Raw genomic sequence first — 19,679 nt, 5'->3', positions numbered from 1 at the left:
AATGATGTTCTGCTTGGAGAAGAGTCATACTCCAAGGCCCCGGCATAAAGCTTAACCTGGCTGAAACCTGAACCTTCAATCTGGCAAGATGCAACAAATCAGGCCACGCATGCAGCCGCAAACCCACTATACCACAACTCATCCTAAAACACAAACTGGGGGTAATGTGCCACTACCACTGCCCTTCCAATCACCATCGGAAACCAAATAATCTGTGGGCTGGAACATTTGGCTCTCAAGGTGTATTCGACTACAACTCCCACCAACCCAAGGCAGCAGTCAATGGTAAGGGATCATGGGCGTACAAGTGTAGCAGGTCGCGGGTCCCCGCCTTATGAGGCCAATTTCCCCTCCCTACACAGTTTTTTGAGAACATCCACTCGGCCACATCTGTGCCATATAACCTGGCTCTCTTGTGGAATTATGCTTCTCACAGCTTGGTTTGCAATATGCAACTATCCCAGAACAATTGAGATGGGCATGGTGGGATCCTTTGGTTCGACAGACTGGACATAGGGCCTGGGGTAGTGCATACAATGCTTCTAGGCGCACTAGAGCAAACTAGCACACGTAGGAATGAAGGGGACCAGATTTCATGAAGTAATTCAAAACTCAAATCATTAACACAGGCTAATATATAGCCTAGAGTAGCTCTGCGCCTATTCATTACGTGAATGCCTGCCAGCGTGGAAGGAACCTACATGGAGCACAAGACCCTGCCACCGAAGCAAACATGCCAGGGAGTATTTGTGAAATCTGGTTCTGTAAACCCACCTGAACGCGCCAGCTACTACCTAGACTGCCATTTGGGAGAACTTGTCGGAACTCTAAATCCCCCAAAACAGGAACTTAAGGGCTAAGAAAGTGGTCTTTAACTAGAAAGCAACAAGGTGTTTGGTTTGTTCTTGGGGCGGCCAGCTTATACAGCCCACCCCCCCACCCGTCCCCCAATCAACTGACACCTTGATCGAGCACAAGCACTGTGGCCATGTTACACCATTGTGAAAATCTGGAGGCGCTGGAATTGGGAGGGTCTCCCGATAAGCACAAGTGTGCTGACCCGACTTGCAATGTGTTAGGAGCCTAGATCAGCCAAGGATGGGCAGAAACTAGTAGCCAAGGAAAGGGTGGCAACAGGACAACAATTTTGTTGGTTATTGAAGTGGTTGAATTTAACAGGAGTTGCTGATCATTAACCTATGCTCACACTGTACTGTCGGGGGGGAGGGGGGTGACAGAGTGGCTAAGCAAGAGTTAAGTAGCTCCTGCGTAGAATGACTTGAGACAGACAAGCAAAAATAATCCTCAAATACCAAATCCTTCCCGCACGAAGCACGCGTCTACCACCTTTAAGAAATCTTTCCCCCTTTCTAAAATCTGAAAACCAACATTGTGACGTGGTAAAAAGCCGGATTGAAGAACACATCACTATTATAGGAGCCGCACCCCTGGTTTTAATTGCATACTGGTTTAGCAGAGGTCTCAGCCACTGGGATCTCAAAGATCCATAAAGGGGATAAGACAACAAAAAGCCCATTGTCTTCCGGTGGCGTCACAGATACTGGGCAGAAGGCAGATGTTTCCTGAACCCCACTATCTGGTAACTTTGGCAAGGCAAAGAATGCCCAATCCGAATTGGACTAGGGATTTCTTCTACATTCCTAGGGATCCATGGCCAGGTTAGATTTGTTCATTAAATGGCTTGCAGACAGTCGACCTGTATAGCAGATGTCTGTCTAATCTAGCGCCTAAAGCCCAGTGGTAGAAGTGTGCCCTTGGCGAGGCCCCAAGAGTCGATGCACTACCATACCCCCACCTCCTGCAAAGCAGTCATTACAGCGGAATATTGAGTAACACATGAGCCCACGTATAGTCATGCAAAGTCCTGCACTGCGACCCACTACAAAGATCTTCATCTCTGTAGAGCTTGTGCCCTTCCCAAGGCCTGGCAGGAAATCGTTCTTGTGCCAGTTATTAATGGATGAGCCCCGTTTAGAAATTCCTCAGCAGCAGAGTTACTTGGAGTTCAATTATGCAGAGTGCATGCAGTTATTGACGATATCTCACAAGGCGTGCAATACAACCGTCGCTATGCATTACTCACTTCCTAGTTTATTTAAAAGATTAACTACCCAACAATACATTATATGTATATATACACACACCATTGCCCTTAAATGGACTGGTTAAGGGTCAAACAGTGAAATGTAATGTGCAGAAGATGGGGGCAGGGAGGAGGCTTGGGTGCATTAGTGCATTAAGCATAATTTGGTTGGCTGAAAAACATAGCTGCAAACATATTTAATTTGTAACGCCCCGTGGCAAGTAGCTTTTTCTCCCAATGGGCTTCAAACACCATTTATTGCGATAGATGTACAGAACACTGCTACACTAACCTTGAAGCTCATCACTAGTCTTGGCAGCTTATAAACCCTCCGTTATATCTGAAGCTTGCTCCTCGTGACGGTAACACATGCAAAATAGCTGTATACTTTAGAAATGTAGCACACATTTCCAGGCTGCAACTGCCTGCAGAATGCATTAGGAAGACTCCAATCAGCTCCCTGGACAGCCCTGAGAAAGGTTTCTTTATCCGCTTCTCTGCCCTCGGCCTGAATGAATTCAGCAAATCACTCAAGAGCCCAGGAAGAAAGACCTACCCCAAACTTCACTGCACATCCCCTTTAGACCAGCCTCTCAGATCTGCACATTGATGTAGGATTGCCTAAAGAAAGTGTAAGAAAATGCTTGCCGCCGACAGTGATGTCATGTGTCAAATACCTGCCCCACCCCCAGTTGGCCAACCCTCTAGAAAGTTCCAGAGAGCACATGTTTAGCCCGTCACCTCCGCACAGAGATTCAGGCAGAAAACAGATCATTGGTTTCCTGCAGAGCGAACAATGATGGGGCTCCTTTGAGCAACATAGCTCTTCACACTCCACATCTTCAACTGGTCACGTCTTCCCCACAAAACACCTTTAATTTCCAAACGCATTGCACAGCCTGTGCTGGCCATCTCATTTAGCATGCCAATTTATACCCATGCTCTGCACCAAAATGATATGGACTGATCTGCCTTGAACATTAGTCGGGGATAGGCTAGTGGTGTTGGGGTATTCTTAGAGTACGTCAACTGTTGGTCTTATGCTTCACTGCCACTCAGTGCATAGTGAACCATGGTGTGGTGTCCAAATGATAACACCAGCTTTTATGTAATGCCGAATTCAAACCGTAACCCTTTTACCTTGTATTGTTTCCATGCATTCACAATACTGACTCACAACAGATTCAGCCCAGACTCTCACGCCGCTTGCTGTCCAAGCCCAACATTCTGCCCCTGTTGAAATTCGGAGACCAGTTTTCCTTATAGCTCCCAACAGCAACATTTCATAAACATAGTCCCCCATTATTACACTCACATGCTCTACGTAGAGTCTTTTAAAAACAATCCAGATATTACAACAATACCCCCGGAGTGCATTATACAAATTCCATGTAATAAAAAAATTAAAAAATTGGCAAAACAAAAACTAAGCAACAACATTTAATCATAAATCTTCGCTAGTGTACACAAGGCTCACGATCACAGTACCAGTTCACATTTGTACTTACAAACACTTCATCAAATAAACTAATTAACATCACATAAGAGCAGAATCCAGATTTCTAATTCATTTAGAAAACTTCACTTGCGACTGCAGAGATTCAAGCTCTGAACACTTGCATGCCTTTACACCATAAGCAAAATTAATTTTCAAGTTCCAATGTATCCATATATCCGGCCTGTTCTGAGCTAGGAAACACGCTAGTACAAAGTCTACCTCTGGTATTTTGTACAGCAATCATCTAGGGAATGCCACACCTGAAAGTCCCACACCTAAAACGATAAACCTGAATATTTGATGCTACGGCCCATATTATGATCAATTTCATAGCAAAAATGTTTATTTTTAAAAAAACATTTACGATTGTTTTACTACTCTGAACTAAATGCCAACTCACTGAATCAGTCACTCTAGGTTAAATGCGAGTCCCCAAAAATCCCTGCCCGCGGCAACCACTGCTAGGGGCATTTTCCGACCTCTTGGCAGTTCTGGTGGTGCGGACGGTGAGGCCGATGAGGCCGATTTCAAGGCCCAAGTAACATGTGTGTGGGAAGGGATGTGGTGCGAGGAGGTTTGTAGGACTCCATGCTTCCAGAGAGCTCAACCTTCCAATGAAGAGGCAAAAACAGACATGTCTTCAAAAACAGCTGTCAGTCACATGGACTATTGGACAACCATGCAAGCGAGATGCATGCCAGAGGGGGGGGGGTGCCTTAAGGTTTTGAAAAAAAAAGTTGCATGAGAAGCGAGGAGACGAGCGACAACCACCATAAAAAATAAACTGAACACGCCATTAACCTTGTGCTACTGCAGTAATGTAGGCTGACACCACAAGAGACAACCAGATGAATGGTCAGTGAAATGCATACAAGCCATCACCACGACCAGTTGCCACAAGGAAGCTGGCCACCCCACATGCATTCGGGAAAAACAAGCAAGTTATGATAAGACCATCAAAATGAAACAGAGTACCATGCGAGCTGGTTGCCGCCGGTATTTCTACCATTGGAAACATGCTGCAGGACAGAATGCTTGCCACAGCAACCAAGGACCGCCACACAAGTATGCATAGACAATTGCCCCCCAAATAACCCAAGCAAGCACATGGGACAGGCAGTATTCAGCCTCATCCCTGCACACCAAAAAAAAAAAAAAAAAGATATATATATATATATATATATATACACACATATATACACACATGCACCACACAAACTACAGATGGCTAAAGGCACAAAATGCCCTTTACCCACCACTTTAACAGAAGCCTGAAATTCAAAATCGCATTTACCAAATGCCAATGCATTACTATGGCCATGAGTTCTAGTACACGTCTTAATCATGATCAGTTAATAAGAGTCAGACCAAACAAGTAGCAGGAGGAGCATGCAGACAGCCAGGCAAACAACGCGCCAAGATGCTGTACTTCGAAGCAGAGGCGCTTTCCATGACACCTATGGAACAATACTAAGAGGCTCAACGCCCAGCAACACTTCCGGTAAGTAGCAGCTTGCACCCTGTTCAAACAGCAGGGAATTCAGCTGGTTGCATTTCAGAGGTTTATATAGTCCACCCTGCCCTCCTGGCATTGCCAACGAGTAGCCGTCGCAGCAAATCACAATTGTTGAATGGCACACGTTTCAGTTTAGATGCATGCATTCAGCTTTAGAGTGCAGCCTGATCCAACCTCACGAGTGTGAGGGACTGGCGTTTAGCTCTGCAAGCAGCTCCTCTGACCCTCAGCCATATTTACTCTGTGCACCATCCGATGCCCCTAGCGCCCACCCAACCCTGCCGGTGCATGAATAAAGCTAGCTTGCCATAACTCCAGCGTCGCTTGTGAGCCTTTAGGACTTGGATATGCGTTTCTGGCCCTTAATAAAAGTCAGCCACTGGATATGTAAAGATCATCCCATTCAGATGTAGGGTAATCAAAGGTTTTTGCAGATATCTGGAAAACAGGATGGTGAGGACGACCTAGAAGAAACCCTGCCTCCCATGCATCCTATGCTGCCCCCGCCATCCTCTGCAAATCTAAGTGGTGGGTTACTGGCAATGCCAGCCAATCCTCTCCGCCTGTAGGAGGTGGCACTGTCCGGTGTGCAGGTAGAGCACCTACCCTAGCAGTGATGCGTCAGCAAGAGGTGTTAATGTAAGGCGGGGGTCCCTCAAACTGTGGCTCCCTAGACACGATGAACTACAACTCCCACTGTTGACTAGGTTGGCCAGGACTAATGAGTTGAAGTCCAAAACACCTAGAGCAGTGGCCTGCAGCCTTTGGATCGCCAAGCGTTTAGGACTACAATTCCCATCAGGCCAACCCAGCACAGTCGGTGATGGATCATGGGAGTAGTAGTCCAACACATACAGAGAGTTGCAGACCGACCCCTGGAGAGATTAAAAATTGTAGACCCTGGATGCAAGTTATGCACAGATAACCCTTCTGCGTGTGTTATTAAAAAATTAAGTGGTGCAGGGTAATTTGGCTTGTGGGAAGGGGTCATTTTCTGTGGATGAACATCCCCTGTAGAAGGAAGTGTAGATCTGATATAACCTTAGAAACATGTTAAATAGGAATTTGACATTTCCTCCTGGACCCTCAGAGCAGGACACCAGGATATAACTGAAGCCCAGCCACAGTGCCAACAGGCACAAGACTTCCCAGCACACACGTGCTTAAACCACTCCGATTCTATTTGCACAAAACAGATTCAGAAAATCAAGCGAATATATTTCTAGTTATGTTGCAAATGCATTTCCTCCGATGTTTGATTTAACGTATTACAGGAGGAACAGAATCGCTTTTCGTGGGCAATTGTATATCGCAAATGAGGCGTGAAATACGGACGAGAAGCGAAACCAAGTGTCATTTGCAGCAGATATGAATATTTAGTCCAGTTTCTTCTTTACAAATAATACTCTGGATCCAGTTCAGCATTTTAATAAGAGTCAGGAGGTCTGACGCTGCATAGCGCCACGGGGCAGGAACAGAGAGGCAGAGGCGCTGGGAATACTAAGCATATTGCCCCGGAGACACCCATCAGCCACGGACGCAAGAGCGAATATTAGGACTGCCGTAATTGCAGAAGCGCTCCGGTGTTTCAACATGGTGACAAGCTGACACCAAGCTGACACTTGCCAGGCAGGCGACATCTAGTCATTGCCTGACAAAAACCGAGCAGACAACTTGCACCCACCATTACGCCACTTACCAAGCAAGCCCCAGCAAAAGGCAAGCAAAGAACAAACGGGCAACAGTCCACAGTACCTGGCTATGGGGAGATCCACCGACAAACTAAACCAGGAGTGAAACTGTCGACTCATTTTGAACTACAACTCCCATGAGCCTCAGCCAGCAGAGTCATAAAGACGAGTGATCAGGGAAGACCTAGTCCAAAACATCTAGAGAGCCACAGGTAGCAGACCCCTGCCTGAGCTACTTCTCCAGCCCTTGCCAGCATAGTTAATGGTGAATAATCATGGGTGTCTTCGATCAAGCGATCCACAAGTTGCAGACACCAATGGAAGCTAGCTACGCCTATGCAGCAACGATGCCAATAAAGTGGGCATCCCAACAGATGTGCCTACACCGGAAGATGACGATAGCGCACACACGTGGTAAGTCACATCAGGAGGCCTGGGTACAACTGTGGCAGGCCCGAACTGGTCCGGCTGCAGGCACGCTACCAGGGTGCGACGGCACCTCCAACAGCTCAACTAGCATAACAAGTTCACAGGATCAGACAGTCATGGCAACAAACAAAAAACACGACCAGGAGAAGTGTACATGCGCTGAGAAAAGGCTAACAAAATCAAAGAGCAAACTGAATTCTCTTGCCACTTAACTCATTGCCATCACTTATTTTTTTCTTCCACAAAAGACTGGAATTGATCCTTTCCAACTGAAAAATGCTCTCTCACAGGCACTGAGCATACATCTGACTGTTTGAAGACAGCCAACATGGAGTGGGTATATGTGGCTCGCCAAATGTTTTGGACAACAACTCCCATGAATCCACACCATTGAACAGGGCCGATACGAAAACAGATCCAAAGGTTGTAGAACCCTAGTCTACATCGTCCCAACTCTAAAAAGGGGACTTCAGTCCTACTGACAAAGTCCCTGACCAAAACACGTGGGGGGAATAAAAAGGAGTGCGTCTATGACCGAAGCCAAGATGGCCGCACGCGAAGTTCCAGCATACAATGGAAGCTCGCTGCGAGTCGTCGTCCCTTTACTAGGTTGCACTGCCATGAATAAAGCTCTGTGATATAATAGCAGCATCAGCCAGGGGACCCAGGACCCCACTCCCTCCATCTCATTATGAATTGTTAATTCTCAGAGTAGCCTTCAATGGCCCCCTTGTTCCACCACGGTCCCCAACAAATAATGGCTGCCTGTCCCAGCCAGTATCTTAGCCTGCAGTGTCTGTGGGGACCGACTACAAATATAAAGGGTCTCTAATGAGGGAGGGGGTATTTTTCTCAGTGACCCCCCCCTTGCTCCACCCCTTCCTAAAGCCATGTACACATCACAGACAATAGACGCTGTTGCAGAGACATCAGCGATTTTTCAGTAGAGCGAAGTTCATTAATCCGAAGTGGAGTCAAGTGCTTTTGCATGCATAGTTGTTGATGTGGATGGCATCCAGATCTTGGACGGGGGTGCCCTTTAATCCATTGATATGCATTACATGAGTATAACACATACAGAGTGATGCTACGCTAAACCGTAGCAGGGAAAATGCATCCGTGACCCTTCTCTCATGGAGCATTCAAACCAAGTGGCCTCTGGCACCCAGCATATGCCATGCTATCATGAAACTACTAGGAGCCATGATGGGTGGCACCATTGGCAAAATTACTCTGTCACCAGGTGGGCAACCCAATTGGTATGGTTCAGACGGATTACTCTTTTTTTAACAAAAGACGATTGATAGAGTAATGCGGAGTAGAAAAGGAAAAAAACAAAACCAGACCCCCACACTATTTAGTAATCTATTGGCCTCTCAATCACTCGGCAATTCCCTGATGCCACCACCGGTAGTGGCATGAGAACAGGATCCATTTAGAGTAGCCCTGCAAGGGCATGGGACCAGGGCCAGTCCCTTCGCATCCCAGAGCATCACAATATGCTTGTGACGGATCAACATCCGAGGCATCAGTGGTCCAGGTATGAATATTGGTTTCTAAACCATCAATCAGCCCCATACCTCTAATACACCAGTCGGGATGTGATCAGATTGGAATACAAGTGAATTATAGGACCTTATCCAATTTTTTGTAAAGTGCATGGCTTATTTCCGCATGGTTGTGGATGGTGGATTGTTGCAACACAGTGAAAATAGAATTACCCAATGATAAAGGGACTGTCCAGTCAAGGTTGTATAACCATATCTACTTTATTATTACTACAACAGATTGTCCTCTGCGGTTGTATTTTGTAGTGTGCTAGAACTCAGTTTCACGAAGAAAAGGGAAGCGCTGTGGATACTGACAGGAGGGTAGTTGGTAAAGTAATCACTCTTACTGTTCAAGGTTTTTTGGTTTTTTGGTATCAGCACCAAAGGGGCAAAGGGTTGCAACAGTCTATAGGGGCCTTCGGAGAAGGACCAGGGGCAGAACCACAATGTACCTGCTGCTGAATAAGTTCTTGGCGCTCAGTGTTGAGGTGGTTCCAGGGTGCTTCCAAGCCCGAGACAGTCAGTGGCGGGAGAAAGCTGCGCATACCAATCAGCAGGCAGTTCGGCAAGCGAGGCTGGACATCTGTAGGCTGTACGACACTGCAGTTCGGGCCAACAACTATTCTCTGTGCTGATTGGCAGATCTGCAATGCTGGTTGAAACGGCTTGGACGGCTCTAGTAACTGCAACGTGACAGTCAGCGGTGCAGCCAGATGCAGTTCGAGGACTCTACTCTCTCAAAAATGTCCTTAAAAGATGGACGCTGGATGAGGTTTGTGTGGCACTCCTAGCCAGGCTCGTGTCCTTTCAAGGCGGACGGCTCAAAGCTCAGAAGAGAGCGATTGCAGGCAACAGCCTTGTCCTTTGTCCATAGACTCTGGGACTTCCCATCTAGGAAGCTTGCTAGCATAACCTACCAGGGACCGCTGTGTGCTGGCCGAGTACCAGTTCTGGAGATGCTGGATGGGAGTCTGGTATCTCCCTCTGTTCCCTGGGAGATGTTTAGGGGAGGGATCTTCCTTCACTCTCAAAAGATGCAAGTTAGACTGTACCTTCAGCCCAGGTCCAAATGAGTAATTCTTGTTCCTTTCAAAGTCAATGGATGATCTGCAAAAAGAGGCGATTGGTGCAGGCTAAGCCTATCTTAATGAGCCAATCCTAGGTCCCCACCAACAATCTTCTGTTATGCATAAGGTCAGGACCAGAGTGCTCTGCAACAGGACAGACAAGGGGTGACAACGTATACCCAAGTCGCACCCATCTTACTGTGTTGTAGATCAAAGTGTCTCTGGTTAACGGTGCCCTCTGACTCTTGATTAAAGTGCAAGTCTCCCAAAAGTAGTATGCTCTGCAGGGACACCTGCAGTAGCTGCTGGACCCAGACGGGCCATTCACTGCTTTTCATACAGAGGTGGGAACTAGCTTCAAGTTGACACATTGCATACATGCATACCGAAAGGTTGTTAGTCCATGCCTTCCTGTTGTCTCTTCCGGCAATCACGCCTCTCAGGCTTGCCTCAGTTATAACATTAATATGCACTGCCACCAGCCAGATTAGACAAAGGGAAAGCAGGTCCATGGAGCCATTGATATTTAAATAAGGCTGCTCATGACTGGAGGAAGGCCCCCCCCCCCCTTCTTGAGATGCATTTATATACCTGGGGCTGTCACATTCCAGCTGAATATGATGCGGGAAGACACCGCCTGTAGGCTGTGTCTTCCCAGAGTACACACAACAAGGCTTTTTGTGCAGGAAGCAGATGAAATGTGTGTGGAATGGCCTTTCACATTTCTCTGAGGCTGGTCTCCCATCATAAATTTTCATTATAACAGGCACGCACAATTTCCACTTGCGGATAGTCCAATTCCTCACAATGCTCTGCAAACTTTGTTCACATTATCCTTCCCTAGCACCATCTCTGCCAATAGGCCCCCCCCCCGCATCATGCAGATCTTTCGTCCTCTCCCCTTGGGGTCGCCTGGAGAGATCAATAGATCATTCAGTACTAAGAGTATAAGTCATCAAAATGACAGGACAGCACCTCACACAGCCTCCAACAGCTCCTAGGACACACTGACAAATCAGCAACATGGGACCTGAAACAGACTAGGCTCCTCTGGTGTGCAGACCTGGGACACAAAGGACAAATGGAGAGCCAAAAGTTGCATTCTACAATATCAACACATTACAAGCACCACAACACCAACAGGCCACAGCAGTCTGCCCAGAAGCATTTGACCATTTACATAGTAGCCTCAATCTCCCATAAGTCAACGTGTTGCGCCCATGCACATGCCAGTATACCAGCAAGCCAGTCATGCTATACAGGTGTAGGGAGATTTGGCCTGAATTTCAACAGGGATGAGATTTAAGCGATAGTGTAGTCTGTGCAAGAGCATAGATCAGTTTGTAAAGCATAACACACATGCCAGCTAAAAGCTGAAGTCGAGATTGATCCTGCACAATATGCATGTTCCTCAGGGATAGGGATACAAAAGGGATTATACGAACACGTACCAAGTATCACAAACTTTATGCTTCTAACATGCATTGCATATATTCTGGGTAAATCAGTCCATGGCTCTCGTATGCACGTTTGTGCAATTTGATAAATCCCGGCATTTGGGCTGTGCAGGGTTAGCTTGGAAAAGCAATAAATATGTACAGAATTAAGTCTGCGCTGTGTTTGAATGAAGATGTGACAAATCATAAGTGTGGAACATAAAATCTGTTCTGCTAAATACATTGTACTGTTTAAAAGACTTTCAGAGCAGTAAAACAGCACCGAGGTGTAGCCATTTGCTTGAGTTGCTACCATTCACGGCTTTCGAGGGGGCTTGCTAAGTTTCATGGGTAGGTGGTTTTGAAGGACATGATTACATGGAGAAAGGCAGGACAATTCTAGATTTTGTGTAATTAGGACGTACATGGTGGGCAGGCTTAACTCAGAGGGTTTAAAAAGGCTGGCATGAGGGAGTAAGACTCAACTCACTATCCGGCTTTGGGTTCCTGGCTGGCAGTTGTTTCAGAAGGGTTTTGCTGACCCTGGGGGCCAGCAGGCACAGACAGAGGATCATGTGTGCAAACAAATAAGTGTGTCCGGCAGGTAGACGGGAGCGCGCACACACACACTTAAAGATTATCATTGGTAAATTCAGTTAATTTGAGAAGTGTGCTAATTAGTGAATGCTTAATCTTAGATAGTGTGTAGAGTGGGTAAATCATTTCATTTTTAGGTGCTGCACAGTGACATTTTAAATGTGCATAACTGATCATGTTTCTCAATGAATGCGATAAAAGTGATGCGACAGAAGCTTGTACTCTGCCAAGTTGTGCTGCAAAGTTCAACTCTGACCATTATTGCAAATAGGTTTTGAAACCCATTGCAGGAAAGGCCTAGTTTAGGTTTGAAATACAACATGAATGATATGCATTGTAAATGTCATTCTGTGTAATTGTATATTTCTAACTTCTACGAAAGAACAACAATTTGAAAAAGGTGAATTAGCCTCAGCTTACTTATTATATGCTCAGCTCTTAGGTTGGCAAACAGATGCAGAACATGTAAAATGTAAAGCAAAGTTAGTCACAGTAAATTGTGTTCTTCCGAGAGGCTCTGAATGAAGGCTCCCGTTTCATTTACATTGTAAATGTATTCTGAGATGCAAGCCAAAGGGGCATATGTGGCATTGTAAATAGTATACTGCAAAGGGGATAAGTTCATTATTTAGAGCATACCAAGTCCAGTATTCGCTTACCGCTCGTGATCCTAGTGTAAGACGAATTATCAGGAGATACTCTAAAGTTAGGCTCACCAGTATACCACAAAATAACAAAAATACCATCAACCTAAGGGGACTTCCTAATATTGATCCTATGCAACTTATATCCACCAAAGGCAAGAAAATTAGGTAGATACTCACCAAACACTTGGCAGAGAGGGAGTAAAAACAATTAAGTGACACAGGTAGATACTTCGCCAATGGGGAGCCATATGTATTAGGCTGAGCTTCCCTTTTGCCGGAAGAGGCAGTCAAGAAAAGGCACTACTTGTGAACAACAGCCCTCTTGATTAGAGCACCAGGGTTTCCCCATCTCTGCCACTGTGTGCCAGGAAAGGCCAGCTGTAGCCGAGCCTACATTTGGGAGACTCCCACAATCAGGGATTGGGGCTTTATATAGTGTAGCAGGACATGGCATTTTATCAATAAAGGGTGAGGCGTGGAGACTTCAAACTCACTTCCGGCATCCTTGCCAGAAGCTAATCATTCCCTGGACACATTGATTAGTGAAGTGAGGCAATCCTCATACTTCTCACGTGAAAAGGCATCATTCAGGAAGTACTAGCTGGCAGTTACTTTGCAGATGTCCTATAAATACATATAGGCAGGCACTGACAGGCGGGCCTATAGGGCAATAGGCCAATGGCAGAACGAAAAGCACAAAATGCTGATGTGGGCCAGTTTGTTGGTCAAAGTGGGCCACTTTTTTTGCCAATTTAATGAGTTAATTCACTCTGCAGCTAGTAGTTTTGACCTGTATTGCTGAATAAATATTTAAAATGCACAAATTGCGTCACACTAATCAAAAAACGTCCCCTTGGTTACTATTCAAATAGTGTCACAAAAGGAAAGAAAATCAATTTGCAACTGAGGGCTACTTTCATTGGTGCCCGAGAATTGTATGACCCAGTCCGACCCTGCATATAGGATGGTGCAGTGAACTGGGTTGTGTGCAGTCTCCCCTCTTCACAAGACATACCTAGCAGTTCTCCTTTTAAAAAAAAGGGAGACTGCACTGTTTTTTTCACAACTTATTCCTCTTAAAATATCCCTCACTCCCAATTTCTCCCTAATAGGTTGTAACGTGCTCCTCCCAAAGGCATCATTGGGAGGAGTCCGGTCTAGCACAACTCATTGAAAGGAAAACATAAAAAGCAAACCTACAAGTAACAAGTTCACCGCACAGCAAGAAGGTGTGGAACTCTGCATCACAAGGCAACGGTATCAACAGGGGTATGTGTTCCAAGTTTTTCATCAAGCTAGCATGGACTGTGGGGGGGTGGGGGCGTGAGTGTTTACAAGGTAACTCAACTGCCCCACCACTAATCCAGAAGTAGACATTACGAGAAATGCCAGTCACCCCCAGAGACAATTCCTGTGCTGGAAAATTCACCTGCACTGCATACTTGGGGCACAAACCCTAAACTCTGGACACAGACTTCATTCCGAGTTTGGAGGTAATCATGGCGCTATTTGCGCCATGACTACCTCCAATACAAGTACCAAATCTGCCCTGGTTCAATGGGGACTTACCGGTCTATTCTGACCTTTGCGGCACCGGTAAATCCCCATTGAAAAAGCCATTCCCCATTCCCATTTCAGCCCTCATAGGGTTCAATGGGAAGGCGCTAATAACGGTACCGCAAATTGCGGTACCGTTATTAACTCTAAAGTCCCTTAACGGGTCCCGTCCTTAACTCCTGGTCAAACCAGGCGTTAAGGAAGGAACCCGCTAAGGGAACTCGGAATAGGGCGTAAAGGGATCACAGGCACTGTGCCCTTACCGGTGCCCGGTATCCCTTTGCGCCCAACTCGTAATGAGGCCCAGTATCTTGAATGCCATCAACCACAGTGTACATCTGCCCCCAGTCCCCTCCATGTGATATTCAATGCCAAAAACAGTCAACAGGCAAGTACATCCCCATAAGTACACATGCATGCCCAGTTGCCATGATGACTTTTTTAGTACCCATTCCTTATATTAGCCCCAACTCCCCCAATAGTCACCTAGCCAACCAACAGAGCACCTGGGATACACATGCTCAGCCCAAAAGCCATCCTTACTTCATCCACAAACGTGGAGCCAGAACACCAGAGCATCAGATAAATGGCAAAATGGGTGGCTGGGGAGGCAGGTGTATGCATACACCCCTCTAAACACCAACAACCAGAAGCAGATGACCACATAGAATCAGAGTTCATCATATCTGGATTCTTGAATCCAATCAGGGCATGCCACTATCACCCGACTAACCATTACTACCACTCACCTTGCCGGAAGGGCCAAGAAGGCATACAAATATGGCTGACACTGCTTTAAAAGGCCCCATGGCTTTACAGACCAGCACCCGCGAAGTTGAATCACCAGTGCCAGTAGACTACAAGGCTGTGGGACTGGCAAACCTCAAAACTAATCATGCCCTAGTTGGTCGATGCAGCCTCCCACCAGGAAGTGGTTTGAGGAATGACCATTCGGAAACACTCAAGTCAGACTAGCAACATGAAAAAGGAGTCTTAAAAAGATATTCAGAACGACCAAGAACACCAACATAAAAAGCAGTATGTTAAACCAACTTCCAATGAGTAACCCATCGCAAGAGCAAAACAAAAAAAAAAATAGAGCTGCTCCCATGGCAACGAGTAAAGCAGCATACGTAGTGGTGCGGTGACATTGTTGGAGCACAGCTCTACGGTACAGGGTTTACACTCTGGAGCTCTGCCACTGAGGGCACACCTCATCATTCTGCCGGAGTACCTTTACAGCAGTGGCAGGGCACGAGCCAATGTTAGGCATTACACCACAACTGGGTTAGTTACAGTGTTCACCCGCCTTTCTCCATGGAGCTGCCCGACACGGTAGCTAAGCCCACACTCCCCTCCTCCCTGGGAGAGTCTTGTGCCAAGGATGGCTAGCATAACACGGTAGGACTCCCTCCCAGGAGCAGCCTTAGACCAAGGCTTTGGTGATGAAGAACCAATGTTCAGAACCCCTCTTCTGGGGAAGGCAAATAACAGGATATCCAGAAACAGACTCCCAGAGAGATACAGCCAGACATGCACCAATAATGCAGGGATAAGATATCCAGAAACAGACTCCCAGAGAGATACAGCCAGATATGCACTAATGATATAGGGAAGGGTTGTGAATCTTCACTAACCTCTACAGAGGGATGCGTTGTACGTAAATTACAGCACCCCTTCCTCTAGAACAATTAGATCCGGGTGTGCAGAGGGTCACAAGACCGTGCCGGTGCTTGAGTGGGAGAAGGGGACAGCCATTGGTTGTGAAATCAATCAATAACGCCGGTTTATCAGCACCCCCACTTTGAGCAGACACGGTCACTGGATCGGAGGATGCCACGTTATTGGAATCTATCATCCTCTGGCCACTTGCATGGCCTCTAGGCGCTCTATCGGATCTGAAAGGGTGGTCGGGACCTGAGGAAAACTAGGTAAGGAGGACAGTGGTCAAAAGGGGCCGCCGAGGTTGGAACTAGATTGCATTCACTAAATGCTGGCAGCTCAGCCCCTGGGGTCACTAAAACCCTGAAGCATTAAGTTACACGAGCACAAAAAGGGGTGGCATGAGCGCGAGCGTAAACCCGGTTACATTGTACTAAAAGGATGAGGAAACCACGCTTAAATAAAGCAACCCCCGGCACAAACAGCGACACACATTCTTGCATTTCAATTGCGTGCAGGGCTCACAGTGGCCGACTAGAGGTCTCTTAACCCCTTCGTGTCCAGGGGGTGGGTGGAGAAAAATCCGTTAGGTGTATCCTATCCGTCCAACATGTAAATAATCCCCAGTCCCTTCCTGTGCAGGGGGTGGGGCACCCTCCAGCATTTGTAGGAGTTCAGCATCCGTGGAGCTGTAACTAAAGAAGGGGCGGGGGCTTACTACACCGAGGTCTGATCGCGTGTTTACATTCTGCGATGCACACTTGGGATTTCGCCACAGGTTCTGCGAGGATGGTGGCCAGCGCCCCCAAAACGTGGATGGTGTGAACCGGGATATCATTTAAAAGCAGCACTGGCTCGTGGACTTCACCCAGGAAAGGGTCATTCTGAAATAGAAAACGGCTCCAGGGGGCGGGATAGCTCTGCTGTCTTGCTATTGGGGGGGGGGATGGGATTGGGGGGTCGCTTACTCGTGGCAGAGGAGTCGGCTCCCATACCCGGTCCACCAACACAGCGCCAGTTTTTTAGCTCGGAGGCCGGACGCCTACACCCCCCCCCCCCTCCGCCCTACATATCCCTCTTTAACAGCGCCCCCCCCCCCGCGCCGTAGCAGCATAAACACCACAGTCTTGTACCCCAGCATCCTTAATCTCCCCAGCCACCCTGCACCCCGGCCGGCACAGGTGCTCGTGTACGACTTCGTGAGCCCTTCCTTAACATCTGCGCAGCTCCAGTCAACCCCCTCCCCGCCCCCCACGCTAGATTCTGCATTATTGCGCAAGGCACCGGCCGCCTAACCCCTCCGACGGGAACACTACTTTTAAACCAAGACGGCTTCTATTGAGCCTGCCGGGGGGGGGGGGGTCCACCCATCCCGTATGTGCGGGCAAAGGGGGCACATGTGCGACCCTACATGTTTCTAACAATAACCTCCTTATTTTGAGATGTACAAATACGAGCACCAAAAACGGCATCCTTCTCCCCCACAAAAACATGGCAAAGTACTTATTTAATCGCACTAAGCTGCAGCCTTCAACCACAACACACCCGAGCCAGTGCCCGCCTGCTGTCAGATGTGCCAAGCCACATAAGGGAAGACGGCAACTCCTGGGGGAAGGAGAACACATGCAATTGCAATGAACCCCACGAACGCCAGTGGGGGCGCAAAGTGAGTCAAAATGCAGCGTGCATCCCCCAAAAGATCAATACTGGACATGGCCCTCAATAGCGACCCCCCCCCCCCAAAGGCAGGAAACAAGATCCACGCAACCCACATAATGAGGCGAACGTTCAACCACCAAAGAAAGCAGCTGTTTGCACACCCGTAAGCAACACATCCATTCGCAATATGGGCTGCGCGAGCCACAGCAAGCAGTAGGGTGGCTACTAAGCACGAGCCCCCAGGCACACGGGGAGGGTGGTAGCATCCAGATTTGAAGTCATTGGGGTGCTAGGGAGCGGCGACACCCAGCCCAGCAGTCGTGCGGTTGTTAAAGTCCACGGAAAGCGGAGGCAATGATGGGTGAGTGGCGGGCAGGTCGCAGCGCCCATAAGCAGGTTAGGCGAAACATCACGATACGTCTACATGGTGGGGTGGAGTGATAGCATCAATGTGGGGTGTGGGGGGGGGGGGGGGGTCAGCAAAACAGATGGGGCGGCGAACTGGTAGCTCACAGAATAACAGGCATAAGGAAGTGTAGAGGGGGGGAGCGGCACCAGATGTAAAGATGGGCGAAGGACAAGTTGCACCAAACAGTAGGCATGGGTGGGCACCACACACAGGAGCCGTACGCGGGGGATATATCAGTAAAGCATGCTTGGGGAGTGGAGACCCCAGAATAACAGGCATAAGGAAGTGGCACACAGCAAGTGTGATGGGTGGGCGAGGCAGGTGGTATGGTAAAAACACAGGAAATGGCATGAGCTCCACAGCAACATAAGAAGCCCCCCACAGCAACATGAAGAACCCCCCCCCCCCCCCGCAGCATTGAGTGCAACTGCAAGGGGTCCAATATCAGGCATTAATAGGATATGGCCCGCAAAGAAACCCGGCATAATGGGAAACAGAACGCAGCACGGGGGGTGCGGCGGACGCCAACAATATGGAGCGAGAGCCCGGCAGGCACAGGGGTGAGGACATAACCAACACTGCGGACATAAGAGGGAGCCGGGTCTGCACCCAGCAGAGCAGGTGCGGGCAGGGCAATACGCACACAAGAATACAGAGCAGTCACAGGGTGTGTGAAACCAGAACAATTACCATAGGGGGAGGCTCTGTCCCATTTCACAAATAAAAGAAAGAAATTCGAGCACAAGTGCAGCGCAATAAGCAGAGTGAAACACCCCACACAGGAGCGCGCGCACAGTTCGGTGCGCAGGGTGCACCTATTCCACAGTGCAGGGATCAAGAAATGCGGGTAAAAGCTCCGAGGCAGAGTCCGCTGCCAAGTCAGGGCGCGCACCTGCCACCCGCCCAGAGGAACCCGGTCAGGTCCCGGGCCCCGCCTGGTCCAGGAGCCCGCCTCTCGGCTGGAGCGCTTACCTTGCGAGAGCACGGCGGCGGCAGCGCAGCAAAGTACCAGCAGGCGGGAGGGGGCAGCGGAGCGAGGCATCGGTGTCGCCATGTCGGACTCCAGCAGCAGACTGAGGGCTGCGGGGAGAGAGGTAGCCAACGGCGGCTAATGAGATGCGCGGAGGTAGGACCCACGGGTGATGCGCCGGGGATAAGAGGAGGAGGGCGGAGCTTAGCGGGAGGGGCGGGGCAAAGTGGCGGGGAGGCGGCGCCACACGCCCTCAGAAAGCCTTTGCGCGCGGCAGGGCGGGGTCTCGTATGACTAGGACCAATGAGATCACAAAAGGCGGGGCTCCTATGCGATGCGGCACGCCCTTTTCCCCCGATGTTCAGCACGCTTAAAGGCGAGACAAATCATGTGCAGGGGGCGTGGCTTATCACTAACAAGCAGGGGGAAGGGTCGGGTTTCACAAATGAGAAAATGAGATTCCAGGAGGTGGTGTCTGGCCACGCCTCTGGTCCCTAGGATAGCCAGAGCAAGCCGACGGAGCCGTGGGAAAGAGGGACGAGCAAGCTCCGCCCAGACACGCCCACCTCTCTCTTTTTTCTCGCGGCTCTCCCGTTGCCTCATCATGCTCACTGTGACGTACTTTCTGGTGGGAGCATTGGCACCACGGCCGGGGCGGAGCCAGGCAGCAGGTGGGCGGAGCCAGGCAGCAGGTGGGCGGAGCGAAAGCAGTGCGAGCGCGAGGTAGTGCAGCAGAAGGGATGATTTCTAGCGCCGGGGGATGGGGTCCTGGCGGGTCTTGTGCAAACCTCAGGGAATCCGATCCGACAAAGGGGCAACGCTGTAAGGACACGGGAAACAAAGAGTTACAAAATGAAGGAACGAACTGTGAGCAAATAAAGGTAAAG

General features: G+C 48.6%; 1 protein-coding gene across 4 annotated transcripts in view; it reads right to left on the bottom strand.

The window, feature by feature from the left end:
* The window catches only part of CADM1 (cell adhesion molecule 1), a 770,283-nt gene extending 751,223 nt beyond the window's left edge, over positions 1 to 19,060 (bottom strand). For all 4 annotated transcript variants that reach the window (XM_069614504.1, XM_069614505.1, XM_069614506.1 and 1 more), the window contains exon 1: positions 18,795 to 19,060. In XM_069614504.1, the coding sequence (XP_069470605.1) occupies positions 18,795 to 18,876 (82 nt within the window). In that variant the 5' untranslated portion in view covers positions 18,877 to 19,060. The remainder of the gene's footprint in view (positions 1 to 18,794) is intronic.
* Between the last annotated feature and the right edge of the window lie 619 nt (positions 19,061 to 19,679).

Source organism: Ambystoma mexicanum, chromosome 9 (assembly GCF_040938575.1).
Source record: "Ambystoma mexicanum isolate Mex_15411 chromosome 9, UKY_AmexF1_1, whole genome shotgun sequence".
NCBI lineage: Eukaryota > Metazoa > Chordata > Amphibia > Caudata > Ambystomatidae > Ambystoma > Ambystoma mexicanum.
Note: the sequence above shows the minus strand (reverse complement) of the source record. Positions and strands in the feature narration are given on the sequence as shown.